Source organism: Gouania willdenowi, chromosome 24, assembly GCF_900634775.1.
Source record: "Gouania willdenowi chromosome 24, fGouWil2.1, whole genome shotgun sequence".
Taxonomy (NCBI): domain Eukaryota; kingdom Metazoa; phylum Chordata; class Actinopteri; order Blenniiformes; family Gobiesocidae; genus Gouania; species Gouania willdenowi.
In genome coordinates, this window is record NC_041066.1 from 7,847,244 (window position 1) to 7,861,667 (window position 14,424).

At 41.5% G+C, this 14,424-nt stretch overlaps 1 protein-coding gene and 1 long non-coding RNA gene across 2 annotated transcripts in view; one reads left to right on the forward strand and one right to left on the reverse strand.

The window, feature by feature from the left end:
* Positions 1-940, reverse strand: part of ryr3 (ryanodine receptor 3) — a 169,407-nt gene extending 168,467 nt beyond the window's left edge. The window contains 1 exon segment of the mRNA XM_028439455.1: positions 792-940. Within this exon segment, the coding sequence (XP_028295256.1) occupies positions 792-839 (48 nt within the window). The 5' untranslated portion in view covers positions 840-940.
* Positions 941-9,699: 8,759 nt separating this feature from the next.
* On the forward strand, positions 9,700-11,465 carry LOC114457915 (uncharacterized). The gene is made up of 4 exons (XR_003672967.1): positions 9,700-10,633; positions 10,708-11,073; positions 11,147-11,241; positions 11,353-11,465. It is a non-coding gene; the product is annotated as an uncharacterized LOC114457915 (long non-coding RNA).
* The last annotated feature ends 2,959 nt before the right edge of the window (positions 11,466-14,424 follow it).

A 14,424-nucleotide genomic window follows, 5' to 3' on the forward strand; every position in this document is an offset into this window, starting at 1 on the left:
ATGACAAACAGAAAACTGACAAATTCAATATGAAAACAACAAAAAAAAACAAAACAACAACAACAAAAAAAACACAAAGAATAAATGGAAATTAATTTGTAGAAGCTTTAAAAAATGCAAGTTGAAAGAACCAGGGACTTCCAAGGAGCCACTAATATTTCTAAAAGTACACAAAAACGTCTGAGTTTTTTTTTTTTTTTTTTATCTTTAAAGTACGTAAATGTGTAAAATAAATATGTGATAGGCTATTATGGGACGTAAAGCACATATATGCATCACTGTTGTGTAATAAAGTGCTGGAGTTTATGCTCACAAAGCTTCAGAAACAGAGTAATACAATAATCTACCAAGCACACCAACATAGAAGCTGTCATATGATTTATGATTTATGATTTACAAGGAAAAGCACGGATACATGAGCGACCTGCGTCAATGGGCATAAATAGCCACAACGATTGGTGGTGTTGGGGGGTTGGGGTGGTGGTGGTGGTGGTGGTGGTGTGGGGGGGGTTGTGCGTGTGAGCACAACTTTGAGAAACTGGTGAGAAAATGATCTTCCCAATAAAGGAGTGCAAAAACACATTTATGTAATGGCTTTGCATTGCATGTGTGTAGTGGTTCAATCAATCACAGGTGGGCGCGCAGTGTGCAACCTGCACCAACTTCTACACTAGCGCACATGCACCACAGACAAAGATACAGACACAGACCACAGACCTCCCCATAGCGGGAGATTCACTGGTTTTGCAGTTCACTGCATGATAGAAAGTGCGGAGGTTGTCCGTACTCACAGTCCTCAGGAACTGGATCTCATCCTCTCCTTCTCCGCCCTCAGCCATGGCTGTGAAGGAGCTGCTCACACTCTCAGAGACTCCGTCCACTGCCCGCAGACAGAAACGCGACGCTGTGCTTCTCAAAACGATATTAGCATAGAGCTCATCTGCAGCCATATAGGGCAGGCTGGACGAACCCCCTCCCTCCATCCATCCATCCATCCATCCATCCATCCTCCTCCTCACCCCCCATTGCTCCCAGCAGCACCGACCAGAGGAGGGACGGACAGTGGAGATGCTGGTGCATTTCACAAATATCTAGTTATTATCAGAGTTGATTTTGACAGAAAATTATGATTTAGTTCTAGTCTTTTGACTTAAATGCTACTTACTTCAAAACTTAAAAAAATAGTTATGGGACTATCAGTTAATCTAATGCAGTGCTTAATTTGTAAATCATCAGGTCCCGGTGTCATACACTGAGTGCGCATCGTATTGAGATTGTATATGCGCATGCGTGCACATGCACTACTACTAAATTAATTTTTGCTAAAAAAAAAAATTATGATAATAATAATAATTTTTTTTGTTTTCAAAGTGAACGGACACGTGGTTCATTTGTTTATTGAATTAGGTTAGGGTTAGGGTTATAATCTCATTACGAAGGTAAACTCAGTACGCTATACCGGTGTGGCGTACTGGGATTGCATCGTACTGAGATTGTATTTGCACGTGCGCAATTGCTTAATATATATATATATTTTTTTTTTTTTAAATCAGTTTTGTTTATTTTTGTTTTCAAAGTGAACGAACACGTGTATTATTTGTTTATTATTGGATAAGGTTAGAGCAGGGGTATGCAACCTGAGGCTCTGGAGCCTCATGTGGCTCTTTAACTCTTTTGCAATGGCTCCCTATAGCTTTGAAAAAAACCTATTGAAATAAAGAGTTGTTATTTTCCAACAGAGGCTATTATTGATTAATGACAAATAAAATCAAGATATAACAATTTGTTAACCTAAAAATAAATCACATTGTACAATGACTCAGCACCTTCCTACTTCACTTCCTGCAACATCTACAGACCATCAACTTTCCTGCACCTGTGGTTAACCTTAAGTTTTAAATCCCTGGTAAATAATTAAACCAACAAAAACACTATTCTGGAAGAAAATAGAGTTTTTAATTGTGTGGGGACAGATTCATTTAACCACCAATGTGCAGGTTAAATATGCATGTTTTATATGTGGCAAGAAATGAGAAATTAGCATGTGTTGATCACATGATCATGTGTTATCAAACTTCAAGTTACTTTTTGTAGCCCTTTAAATACTTTAACTAAAAATAATCTTCTTTATGTAACATTGTGTTCATGTAAACTGAGATGTGTAAGAATTTGAAGATGCAAGATACTGTTTAGTTGTTATTTCTTGATGTTAATTTATTTCATTTTATTTTAATCTGTTTTTAAGTTGCCATTTACATGATCAATGTAAATCAAATCATGAAATCAAACATTATTCTATGTCATTTTAACTGTATAGAATTTCATTCACTGTATTGTCTTCATTGAGAAGGTTTTTTTTCCGGCTCCAGGAGGACTTTAATCCAGGTGAGATGAGGCAAAATGGCTCCTTTGAGAGTAAAGGTTGCAGATCCCTGGGTTAGAGTTAGGGTTAGGTTCCAATCTTAGTGCGGTTCCAAACTCAGTATGTGACGACGGTAAATTAGAGCAGTGGTTCCCAATTTTTTTTGTGCCGTGTACCCCCTTTGCAGTTTTGTCATATCATGTGTACCCCCTCTCTATGTCATAAGTACGGTTTCCATCATTTCAATAATAATTTTAAGGCAGTTGCCATTCGTACGGTTGCCGTATCAATATACCGATATTCTATCTGTACACAGCGCGCCTATTTGGCCAGTTTAGGTCACGTGATAAGTCAGTCATTCACCAGTTTAGGTCCCATGACTAAGACTAAACCTTACCCTAAACCTAACCCTAACCCTAAAAATTGTTGCAATATTTGAATTATAACCTAATCCTAATCCTAATCCTAACCCTAAAACGCTACGTACATGTACTTCGGTAACCGTACCAAAAGCACCCGGGGTTGTCCGTACGACAACCGTACAAATAGACACTTTGTAATTTTAAATATGATTTTTCATTTGTGGAACAGCGGGCTCTCCTAAACCACTAAATGTGTCTCCAGCATTGGTTCCTTAGGCCTTAATCTACAATTTCAAAACAATTAATGTAATTTAAAGTTGAAATCATAGAAGAAAAAAAATTACCAATGCAACTTATACGTGATTACTTCAATAGTAAATAGGTACGGTCTCCTTTGTAAAATATAGGTACTGTAATTATTGTCTCCTATTGTCAGAAGTGTGATAAAATGCCCTCTACAGTTTAAAATAATCCTGTTTCAATAAACTACAAAAAAATATAGTATTTTATTGAGAAATGGTATTGTTAGCTTCTGGTGAAAAAAAAAAAGCCTAAAAAGGAACGAGGAACATTTCCCTATTATTTTGAAATTAATTGTTAAATCTTTCCGAGTACCCCCTGCAATATGCTCCTGTACCTCTAGGGGTACACGTACCCCTGTTTGGGTAACGCCTGAATTACATTAATCACTGTGAGACGTTCAAAGTCCGTGGGAAATCAGCAAATTATAATTAAATTTATGCGCCGAAACCTGACGTGAAAGTGGACACGTGCGGGTAAAACCGGAAGTGTGGTCACCCTACGTAAATGTTGTATTTTATCATATTAGGTATAGACGTAAAAAATAAAAATGTATTGTATTGTGTATTTTTAAGCATTTTGTACGTGTGTACGTGAACATAGCGTCGTAGCCCTGGAAACGAGGAGGATGCGTTATTTAACGTCACCTGCTGACCTTCAGTTACTCTGTGAGCAGCCAGACACAGAGAGAGGAGTGCTGTGAGCTTTAAGCAGAGAAAACAGAGAGAAAGTTGAACAAAACCAGACAAAAGTCTTTACTAGAGACTTCTACAGGACAAGGACCAGAACCAGAACCAGAACCAGAACCAGACAGAGAAGAGACTTCAAACCTGTGAAGAAGTTTAGACCAGACGAGACCATGGACCCACGCATGGCGGAGGGTAAGTCATGTTTTAATGATTATTTTAATCATCATTACCACTAAACATGATGGATTCATTTACAATCGTCATGTTTGTGTCGGTATGTCTTTAAATCAGGTTTGGAGCCTGAAAAGTTCAGTTTACTGAGAGATTTAGTGATAATTTTACTCTAAAATGAACGTTTGTGCTGCAGAAAGTTAAAATACTTAAGTCCTGGTTTAAGGTAGATTTAAGTAAAAAAACTGTACTTTATTTTACACTTTATAAATATTACAAAATTGATACTTTGACTACACTACATTTCCCATGAGCACCCGAAGTACTTGTTTGTTATTGTTTGATTTAGCAGCCAACGATGTTCAGTTAGACTGGGTGAAATGTTGTTAGCATTGATGCTGTTTGCATTATTTGTGGTTAAATATTTCATTGATTCATTCTAATAATGCTGGTGATGTTTCATCTGTTTGCACATGCTTTATTTTACACATTGATTTGTTTCTTAATGTAGAGGAATTTCATCTTATTTCATTTTTTCCTATTATTTCATTATTACTTTATTCACACATTATGCATTTCAAAAAGCATTACAAGATTTAATAACACTTTGTCTCACAACTATACTGCACATACTCATCTGCTCAATAGTCCTTCTATGTGTAAATGACTGTGTGGAGGTTGGAGGAAACTACCATTAGGCTACAATACATCCAAGGAAGAGTATGCTAAACTTTATTATTATTAATAATAATAATAATAATAATAATAGTAATAATAATAATAATAATAATAATACATTTTATTTGAAAACCAGCACCTTTCAGGTCACCCAAGATGACTTTACAGTGCATAGTATAAAACCACAACAGTGCATAGCAGGGTTAGGGTCAATTATAATTGTAATCACGTAATTGATCATTACAAATATGGTGTAATTATAATTGTGATTTAAAAAATTGGTTGCTGTCGTAATTGTAATTAAATTGTAACTGAGTTTAGGTATTTATTTGGCGATTGGAATTGCCATGACAATTCTATAAAAATTGTCAATTATAATTTAACTAAAAACTGGGGAACTATGTTCCATTTCAATGTACAGTTCTACACATATGTTAACAATTATTAAAATATGTTTCATATCAAGGTTTGCCACATTTCACCATTTAAAAAAATCTAATTTGAGGGGTATACTGACACAAAAAAGACTCAGATGTCAACACCAAAAATAATTAAAACCTATATTTTCATTGATTAGGAAGCTTAACAAGATGACCAAGAAATAGGAAAGAAATTAGATGATAGATATTTGTTAGATCTTTCTTAGTCACGCTATCACGCTAACAGAAAGCTAACACAGGAGGGAGGTTAACTTTTATTAGGTTATTTATTTCAGGCTCAGTAATTGTGATTAACGGTAATTGAAATTTAGTAATTGAGAACATAATTGTAATTGACTTTTTAAGTCAATCAATAGCCATATATGAAAGATAAAAATCAAAGTCAGTTCACGTCGCCCGGATTGGCGCTACCGGGGCCCCACCTTGGAGCCAGGCCCGGGGTTGGGGCTCGAGTGCGAGCGCCTGGTGGCCGGGGCTTTGCCCACGGGCCCCGGCTGGGCAGAGCCCGAAAGGACGACGTTGTCCCGCCCTCCCGTAGGCCCACCACCCGCAGGAGGGATCATATGAGGCCGGTGCAGTGTGGATCGGGCAGTCGTCCAGGGCGGGGGCCTTGGCGATCTGATCCCCGGCTACAGAAGCTAGCGTTAGGGACGTGGAATGTCACCTCTCTGGCGGGAAAGGAGCCTGAGCTTGTGTGCGAGGTGGAGAAGCTCGGACTAGATATAGTCGGTCTCACCTCGACACATAACAAGGGCTCTGGAACCAGCCTTCTCGACAGGGGTTGGACTCTCTTCTACTCTGGAGTCGCCAATGGTGAGAGGCGCCGGGCCGGGATGGCTATACTTCTTGCCCCCCGACTTAGTGCCTGTACGTTGGAGTTCACCCGGTAGACGAGAGGGTAGCCTCCCTCCGCCTTCGGGTGGGGGGACGGATCATGACTGTTGTTTGTGCCTATGGGCCAAACAGCAGCTCGGAGTATCCACCCTTCTTGGATTCCTTAGAGGGAGTACTGGAGAGTGCTCCTTCTGGGGATTCCCTCGTTCTGCTGGGGGACTTCAACGCTCACGTTGGCAGCGACAGTGAGACCTGGAGGGGCGTGATTGGGAGGAACGGCCCCCCCTGATCGGAACCCGAGCGGTGTTTTGTTGTTGGACTTCTGTGCTCGCCACAGATTGTCCATAACAAACACCATGTTCAAGCATAAGGGTGTCCATATGTGCACTTGGCACCAGGACACCCTAGGTCGCAGTTCGATGATCGACTTCGTAGTCGTGTCATCGGACTTGCGGCCGCATGTCTTGGACACTCGGGTAAAGAGAGGGGCGGAGCTGTCAACTGATCACCACCTGGTGGTGAGTTGGCTCCGATGGCGGGGGAGGATGCCGGTTAGACCTGGCAGACCCAAACGTATAGTGAGGGTCTGCTGGGAACGCCTGGCAGAGTCTCCCGTCAGAAGGAGCTTCAACTCCCACCTCCGGGAAAACTTCAACCATGTCTCGGAGGAGGTGGGGGACATTGAGTCCGAGTGGGCCATGTTCCGTGCCTCTGTTGCTGAGGCGGCTGATCGGTGCCGTGGCCGCAAGGTAGTCGGTGCCTGTCGTGGCGGCAATACCCGAACCCGTTGGTGGACACCGGGGGTGAGGGATGCCGTCAAGCTGAAGAAGGAGTCCTACCGGGCCTTTTTGGCCTGTGGGACTCCGGAGGCAGCAGACAGGTACCGACGGGCCAAGCGGAGTGCAGCCACGGCGGTCCGCCGAGGCAAAAAGCCCGGACATGGGAGGAGTTTGGTGAGGCCATGGAGAACGACTTCCGGACGGCTTCGAAGAGATTCTGGACCACTATCCGGCGTCTCAGGAGGGGGAAGCAGTGCACCGTCAACACTATGTATGGTGCGGATGGTGCGCTGCTGACCTCGACTCGAGACGTTGTGGATCGGTGGGGGGAATACTTCGAAGACCTCCTCAATCCCACCGACACGCCTTCCAATCAGGAAGCAGGGCCCAGGGACCCGAGAGTGGGCTCTCCTATCTCTGGGGCTGAGGTTGCCGAGGTGGTTAAAAAGCTCCTCGGTGGCAGGGCTCCGGGGGTGGATGAGATCCGCCCGGAGTTCCTCAAGGCCCTGGATGTTGTGGGGCTGTCATGGCTGACACGACTCTGCAACATCGCGTGGACATCGGGGGCAGTGCCTCTGGATTGGCAGACCGGGGTGGTGGTCCCCCTTTTTAAGAAGGGGGACCGGAGGGTGTGTTCCAATTATAGAGGGATCACACTCCTCAGCCTCCCCGGTAAGGTTTATTCAGGGGTACTGGAGAGGAGGGTCCGCCGGATAGTTGAACCTCGGATTCAGGAGGAGCAATGTGGTTTTCGTCCTGGCCGTGGAACTGTGGACCAGCTCTACACCCTCAGCAGGGTCCTTGAGGGGTCATGGGAATTTGCCCAACCAGTCCACATGTGTTTTGTGGACCTGGAAAAGGCATTTGACCGTGTCCCTCGGGGATTCCTGTGGGGGGTCCTCCGGGAGTATGGGGTATCGAACCTCCTGATAGGAGCTGTTCGTTCCCTGTATGACCGGAGTCAGAGTCTGGTCCGCATTGCCGGCAGTAAGTCGAAGTCGTTTCCGGTGAGGGTTGGACTCCGCCAGGGCTGCCCTTTGTCACCGATTCTGTTCATAACTTTTACGGACAGAATTTCTAGGCGCAGTCAGGGCGTTGAGGGGGTCCGGTTCGGGGGCCTCAGTATTGCATCACTGCTTTTTGCAGATGATGTGGTCCTGTTGGCGCCAACATACCGTGACCTTCAACTCTCACTGGATCGGTTCGCAGCCGAGTGTGAAGCGGCCGGAATGAGAATCAGCACCTCCAAATCCGAGTCTATGGTTCTCGACCGGAAAAAGGTGGAGGGCCTCCTCCGGGTTGGAGATGAGGTTCTGCCCCAGGTGGAGGAGTTCAAGTACCTCGGGGTCTTGTTCACGAGTGAGGGAAGGATGGAGCGAGAGATCGACAGGCGGATTGGTGCGGCGTCTGCAGTGATGCAGAGTCTGCACCAGTCCGTCATTGTGAAAAGGGAGCTGAGCCAAAAAGCAAAGCTCTCGATTTACAGGTCGGTCTACGTTCCAACCCTCACCTATGGTCATGAACTTTGGGTCATGACCGAAAGAACAAGATCACGGGTACAAGCGGCCGAAATGAGTTTCCTCCGTAGGGTGGCTGGGCTCTCCCTTAGAGATAGGGTGAGAAGCTCAGTCATTCGGGAGGGGCTCAAAGTAGAGTTGCTGCTCCTCCGCATCGAGAAGAGCCAGATGAGGTGGCTCGGGCACCTAATTAGGATGCCCCCTGAACGCCTCCCTATTGAGGCGTTCAGGGGGCATCCTAATTAGCCTCCTTATTGAGGCGTTCAGGGCACGTCCCTCCGGAAGGAGGCCCCGGGGAAGACCCAGGACACGCTGGAGAGACTATGTCTCTCGGCTGGCCTGGGAACGTCTCGGGGTCCCCCCGGAAGAGCTGGAGGAAGTGGCCGGGGAGAGGGAAGTCTGGGCCTCCCTACTGAGGATGCTGCCCCCGCGACCCGGAAACGGCTAAGCGGGAGAAGATGGATGGATGGATGGGACTTTTTAAGTATAAAAAATTATTGTAATTTAATTGTAATTGGAAAAAAATGCTGGTCACTGTAATCATAACTGAATTGTAATTGAACATGGGTAATTGAAAAGGTAATTGTAACTGAAAAATATTATTGAACCCAACCCTGGTGCATTAAAAAAACAGTATAAAAACAACAGTAAAAATTAAGCTAAAACACAGAGACAGGGCAGGCGGGGTCAGGTGGGAAATGCTGTTGTAAATAAGTTAGTTTTGAGTTGGGGGGTGTAATTTCCATAGGAATACTCCACATTTCACTCCAGGGTTTGGACATCGCAGTGGAGTGCAGTTGCCAGTGCATCAGCAACCAATGTGCATGTAAGAGCTGCTGTTGTGAACTATAGGGCCACCCTGGACCTGTAAGACCATGCAGCGAGGTGGACTCTGAGGGGTGCCACTCTGTTATGTGCGTCTCCATTCCCCAATGGTGAAGCACAACTAGGTAATATTGAAAATAAAATGTATTTAGTGAAAGGGATCAAGATTTAAATGCTATTTCACAACGATCATTAGGAAAAACAAGAAAAGGCTTTAGTGTTTCTGTATGTGGAGTAAGACTGTAGAACAGATTAAATATACAACTAAAGGAATGTCCAAATACAGTGTTTCAGTTCAAAAAGAGCTTCAAAGACTTGATGTTCACAATGTGATGAAGATGTTTTAAAATCACTGTATACTAACCTATTTCTTTATTCATTCAATTACTTATTTATTTCAGGATTTTTCCCTGGCGGGGATGGACTTCCAGATTGGGTCCAGGGCTGGGCAGGACCTCTGGGTTGGGTCCCGGGCTGGGTCCCTGGTTGGGTCCCGGTCTGGGCAGGACCTCCGGTTTTGGTCTCCGACTCGGCTGGACCCCCTCCTTTCGTCCCTGGCTGGGACGAACCTCCAGAAGAACCAGAAGAACCAGAAGAGCAGGTAGTACCAGGCGACCAGGAAGCACCAGAAGACCGAAAAGCACCCGAAGACCCAGAAGACCCAGAAGACTCAGAAGCAGAAGAAGACCAGGAAGTACCAGAGGACCATGAGCAGGACCTTCCTGATGGAACTTTGTTTTCCTTCTACGAGGTGACTCCTGGCTGGGAGACCCCTGAGGACTTTGATTCCTCAGATTACAGTGACTTTGAGGATGAAGGTTAAGTATTCCACTTAGTCGCAGTGTCTCCAAGAAGAGGTGTTACTGTAGTGATTCTACAGTCAGGCACGTAGACAGTTCTGAGGAACCTTCATCGTCCGACTCTGACTGTCATTGTGAGCCTGGGACAAAGAGGCCGAGACGGGACGACAGCTCTGACTCATCGTAGAGTCATCTGTGCTTTTCCTTTTCCTGCTCCTCTCCATCTATGAGCAGAGTTCCCTGTTTGTATCCGGCTTCCACAGCTAGTCCTTGCGTCTGGCAGGATTAGCTCAGCCTTTGGTTACATTAACACCAACCAAGGCTGGTCTATGTGTGTCTATGTGTGTGTGTCCAGTGCGTCTTGTACCTGGGCTCTTTTGTAAATAGGTGTTTTAGGTAAGTTGACCTTTGCGTCTTGCGGGGCGGCTGATGTCCCAGGCAGCGTCTGGTACCTGGACTTTTTAGATGGTAAGGATCTCATTTTTTGTTTCTTTATGACGGGCCACAGCTGGAGTGGTTGTCCTGTCACATGCATAAAATATTAGGTTTCGTTAAGTTAGAGTTAAGAATTAGAGATAACATTTTTAATCCATGCAAGTGAAGACAGGAGGAGACCTCAGCAGAGAACAGAGACCAAAGAACCAAAACATTGTAAGCAAAAACACTGAACACATGTTTCATGTAAAAATAAACTTTACTTTATAATAATGCCTGTAAAATGTTAAATGGACCAACGGTATCCACTGATGGAGGAAGAGGAGAAAGATGGAGGACAGCAGCACCAGCCCAGCATCCACAGCAGCCCACTGAAGAGTCCACCAAGCAGCTTAAGGAGGAAACATCAGCAGAGGACACAGACCAAAGAACCAAAACATTGTAAGCAAAAACACTGAACACATGTTTAATGTCAAAATAAACTTTACTTTATAATAATGCCTGTAAAATGTCAGACAGGACCACCAGCACCATCATCCACAGCAGCCCACTGAAGAGTCCACCAAGCAGCCTGAGGAGGAGACATCAGCAGAGGATAGAAAGACTTCTATTAACCAAAACAATCAATGTAAGTAAAGCCTCTCATTTACACAGAAAGACATTAAACTAATGTTTAATGTAAAAATAGACGTCACTTTATACTAATGCCTGTAAAATGTTAAATGGACCAACGGTATCCACTGATGGAGGAAGAGGAGAAAGATGGAGGACAGGAGCACCAGCACCAGCATCCACAGCAGCCCACTGAAGAGTCCACCAAGCAGCTTAAGGAGGAAACATCAGCAGAGGACAGAAATAATTCTATTATTAACCAAAACAATGTAAGCTAAGTTACTACACACGTTTAATGTAAAAAAAAGACGTTACGCTATACTAATGCCTGTAAAATGTCAGACAGAAGCACCAGCACCAGCATCCACAGCAGCCCACTGAAGAGTCCACATCAGCAGAATACAGAAAGACTTCTATTATTAACCAAAACAATCAATGTAAGTAACTTCTCTCATTTACACAGAAATAATCTGAACACAAGTTTAATGTAAAAATAAAGATTACTTTATACTAATGTCTAATATGAATTGTCTTGTGTTTGATTGCAGAGTTTTGCTCCAGAGGAGAATCACACAGTTCCAGATGTTCATCACCACAGCAGAGAATGAGACACCAGCACTGCAGTGTTTACATATGCAGAGTTTGTGTGTGATGGGGGGGGCTTTTAAATACTATACTCTACGTTGTTGGACTTTTAAATGTTTTTAATCCATATGGATCCTTTTATTCTCTCCTACCTGTTGTTTAACTTAGTGATTTACAACTGACAGCAAGTCTATCTTCATGTTAAAGTGTATCTCCCATATTAAAGCACATGTATCGAGTGTTGTATGATTTATCATGTAGAATATAATAAATAATAACACTGCTTAATTTGAGCAACTTGACTTTCTCATTCTTTAAATTACAGTGGGTGCTGAACATTTCAAGCTGCATTTTGGATTTATTTTGGCACGTCCATAATACAGCTTTCAAAACTTATGTTACAGAAATGAGAAATAATAATAATAAAAACAGTTAGATGGTACATTTGTTTTCATTCCTAATTTGTGAAGCGAAACTCTATGTATTTAAATAATTTTTCATTTTTATTTTTTTTCACTAAGGGCTCCACAGACTCACGCACACAACTGACTATAGGTTTTGAAATGGGGAGGGCAGGGGGGAACGTGGTTGATTCTATACAAGTGTCACAATTCTACATACTGCTGCTTTAAATCTCTTACAGATATAGCCGACTAAAATATTAAGCATAAGAACGTATGCATTTTTACCCACAATAGTTTTTTTAATTAGATGAAAATCGTAGTGTAAGCCTCATAGATCAATGAATCAGTGTTAAGTGTGACAGCAAATTTTGATTTAATTTTAGTCAAAGTCTTGTGACTAAAATGCAACTTAGTCTTTGTCAAAATGTAGTGATCGGAACTAGTTAAGTTATAGTCTAGTTTTAGTCAACTAAATGATTTTAAGATTTTAGTTGACTAAAACACTAGGCATAAGTGAATGCATTTTTTTTAAAGATTCAATTTGCATTGATCAACCTGATATGGGATGTTATTAATGTTTATAAAAACGCACAGACAGATTTGATGTGTAAGATCACATGATCACTGATTGGATTTCGTCCCATGAGGTGAAAGTCGATTTCCATTCACATGTATTTCTTTTTAATTAGTCATAGTCAAATTATTGACATTTAAAATAATATAGTTGATGAAAACTGTGAAAAACCATTTTAGTCAGCCAAATTAACATCATGTTTCTCCAACCAGACCAGTCTGCATTGAGGTTCATTCTCCCAATGTTCCCATTGTGTATTTTTGTTTTTTCTATCAATGAAATTATGGAAACTTTATTGCTTCACTTTCTAAGTTTAAGGCGTAAAGTGAGATATGTTAAAAACGTTAAAGTTTTCCTTCAATTTCTTCTGCCACGAACATATAGATCCTAAAAATGATCTATCTACTGCTTCAACAGTGACTTGCTTAAAGTAATTGAAATAGTGTTTTTTATAGCAATGTTAAAGTTTGTTTTTTGCCATTTAGAATTTCCGAACAGGCAGATTTGATTTGTGCTTCACTTGCTTTAGTTTGTTCTGCTTTGCTTATTTATACTCCAGACCCTGACAAGTCAAAATTGTTTGAAGAAATCATTTTTATTTCAAAGCTGTTATACATCTCGTCCTTCATTCGCTAATACTATTTAGCATCATGGAGCGCATGCTCACAAAGAAACACAATCCACCGTGTAATAATGTCTACACATCATGGTGAGAAGAAACTATGGAGAAAATGCAAACTGCTTAAGAAGACTAGAATCAGAATACATACTAACAGTCTAAAATTATACTGTTTTAACTAAAATGTTAAACTACTAGATGAAACTGCACATCTATATTTAAATATTTGGGTCAGGGGGAAAAAATGCAAAAAAGATACATTTGTATCATAATCATTTTCACAACCTAAAAGCTTTTTTCCTTTTTTTTCTTGCATACATTGATTAAAAAATGCTCTTTACTCATCAGCTTTTACTGCCTGACTTTTTTTTATGATTATAAAATATTTTACTCGCAATATATTTAGGCTCTGCGATGTAGCCATATAATATATAAACTACCAAATTCAGTTGAATTGAAAGTTTTGAGAAACTTTAATAAGCAAACATATTTTTTTTTGTTTATAGATTATTATTCATAAACAATTGCAATTAAAGCAATTATCTGCAAATCCATCTAAAAAAAATATTGAAGACCTTATAAACTAGAGACATGACTGACATCTAGCGGTGATTTAGTGTAGTACAGTGTAGTTCACATAAACATGAACTGACGCACATTTCAGTAAGTCATTCGTTTTTGCGTCATTAATTCGATTTCTAATTTTATTATTAATTATTCTAAACATTTTTATTAGTTTTGAACAGTTTATGCCTCAGTTTAAGTGGTGATTTGATACGCATTACAATATTGAAATAATGATGTATTTAAATGACCCTCAGACACTCAATATTACTTAATGTAATGTTTTCTTTAAAACCTAATTAGTCGTTCCAAAGCTGTGTGTGTGTGTGTGTGTGTGTGTGTGTGTGTGTGTGTGTGTGTGTGTGTGTGTGTGTGTGTGTGTGTGTGTGTGTTGTGGGTGTGTACTTAGTTGTTTGTCCATCACTGACAGCTGACAGATCAGCAGTGAGCAGCTCAGTGTGGAGCCCAGCTGTCCAATGCAGGCCACAGTCAATGCATGGCAGATGTGTTTTACCTGAGCCATGCAGGTCAAACCCTAGATTACACACACACACACACACACACACATGCACATTCACATGGAACAGTTTTGCTTTTCTGAATGCACTGAAAGAGAATGAGACACAAATGGATGGATCTATTTATTTGTAACTACAGGCTACATAATAAAGTGTAGTTAAAGTTACTTCAGTATTGATAAGAAACTAATTTCATTTTATTATGAAAAGAAAACATGATGCTGCAAATTTCAGATTTTTTTTTTTTTTTTTTTTTTTTTGCACATATGGAAAAGTTGGACTTTTAAATGCAACATATAGTTTTTGTGATTTGATTCTAAAATAAAACTATTTTTTTTAGAATCATATCTTCAAAG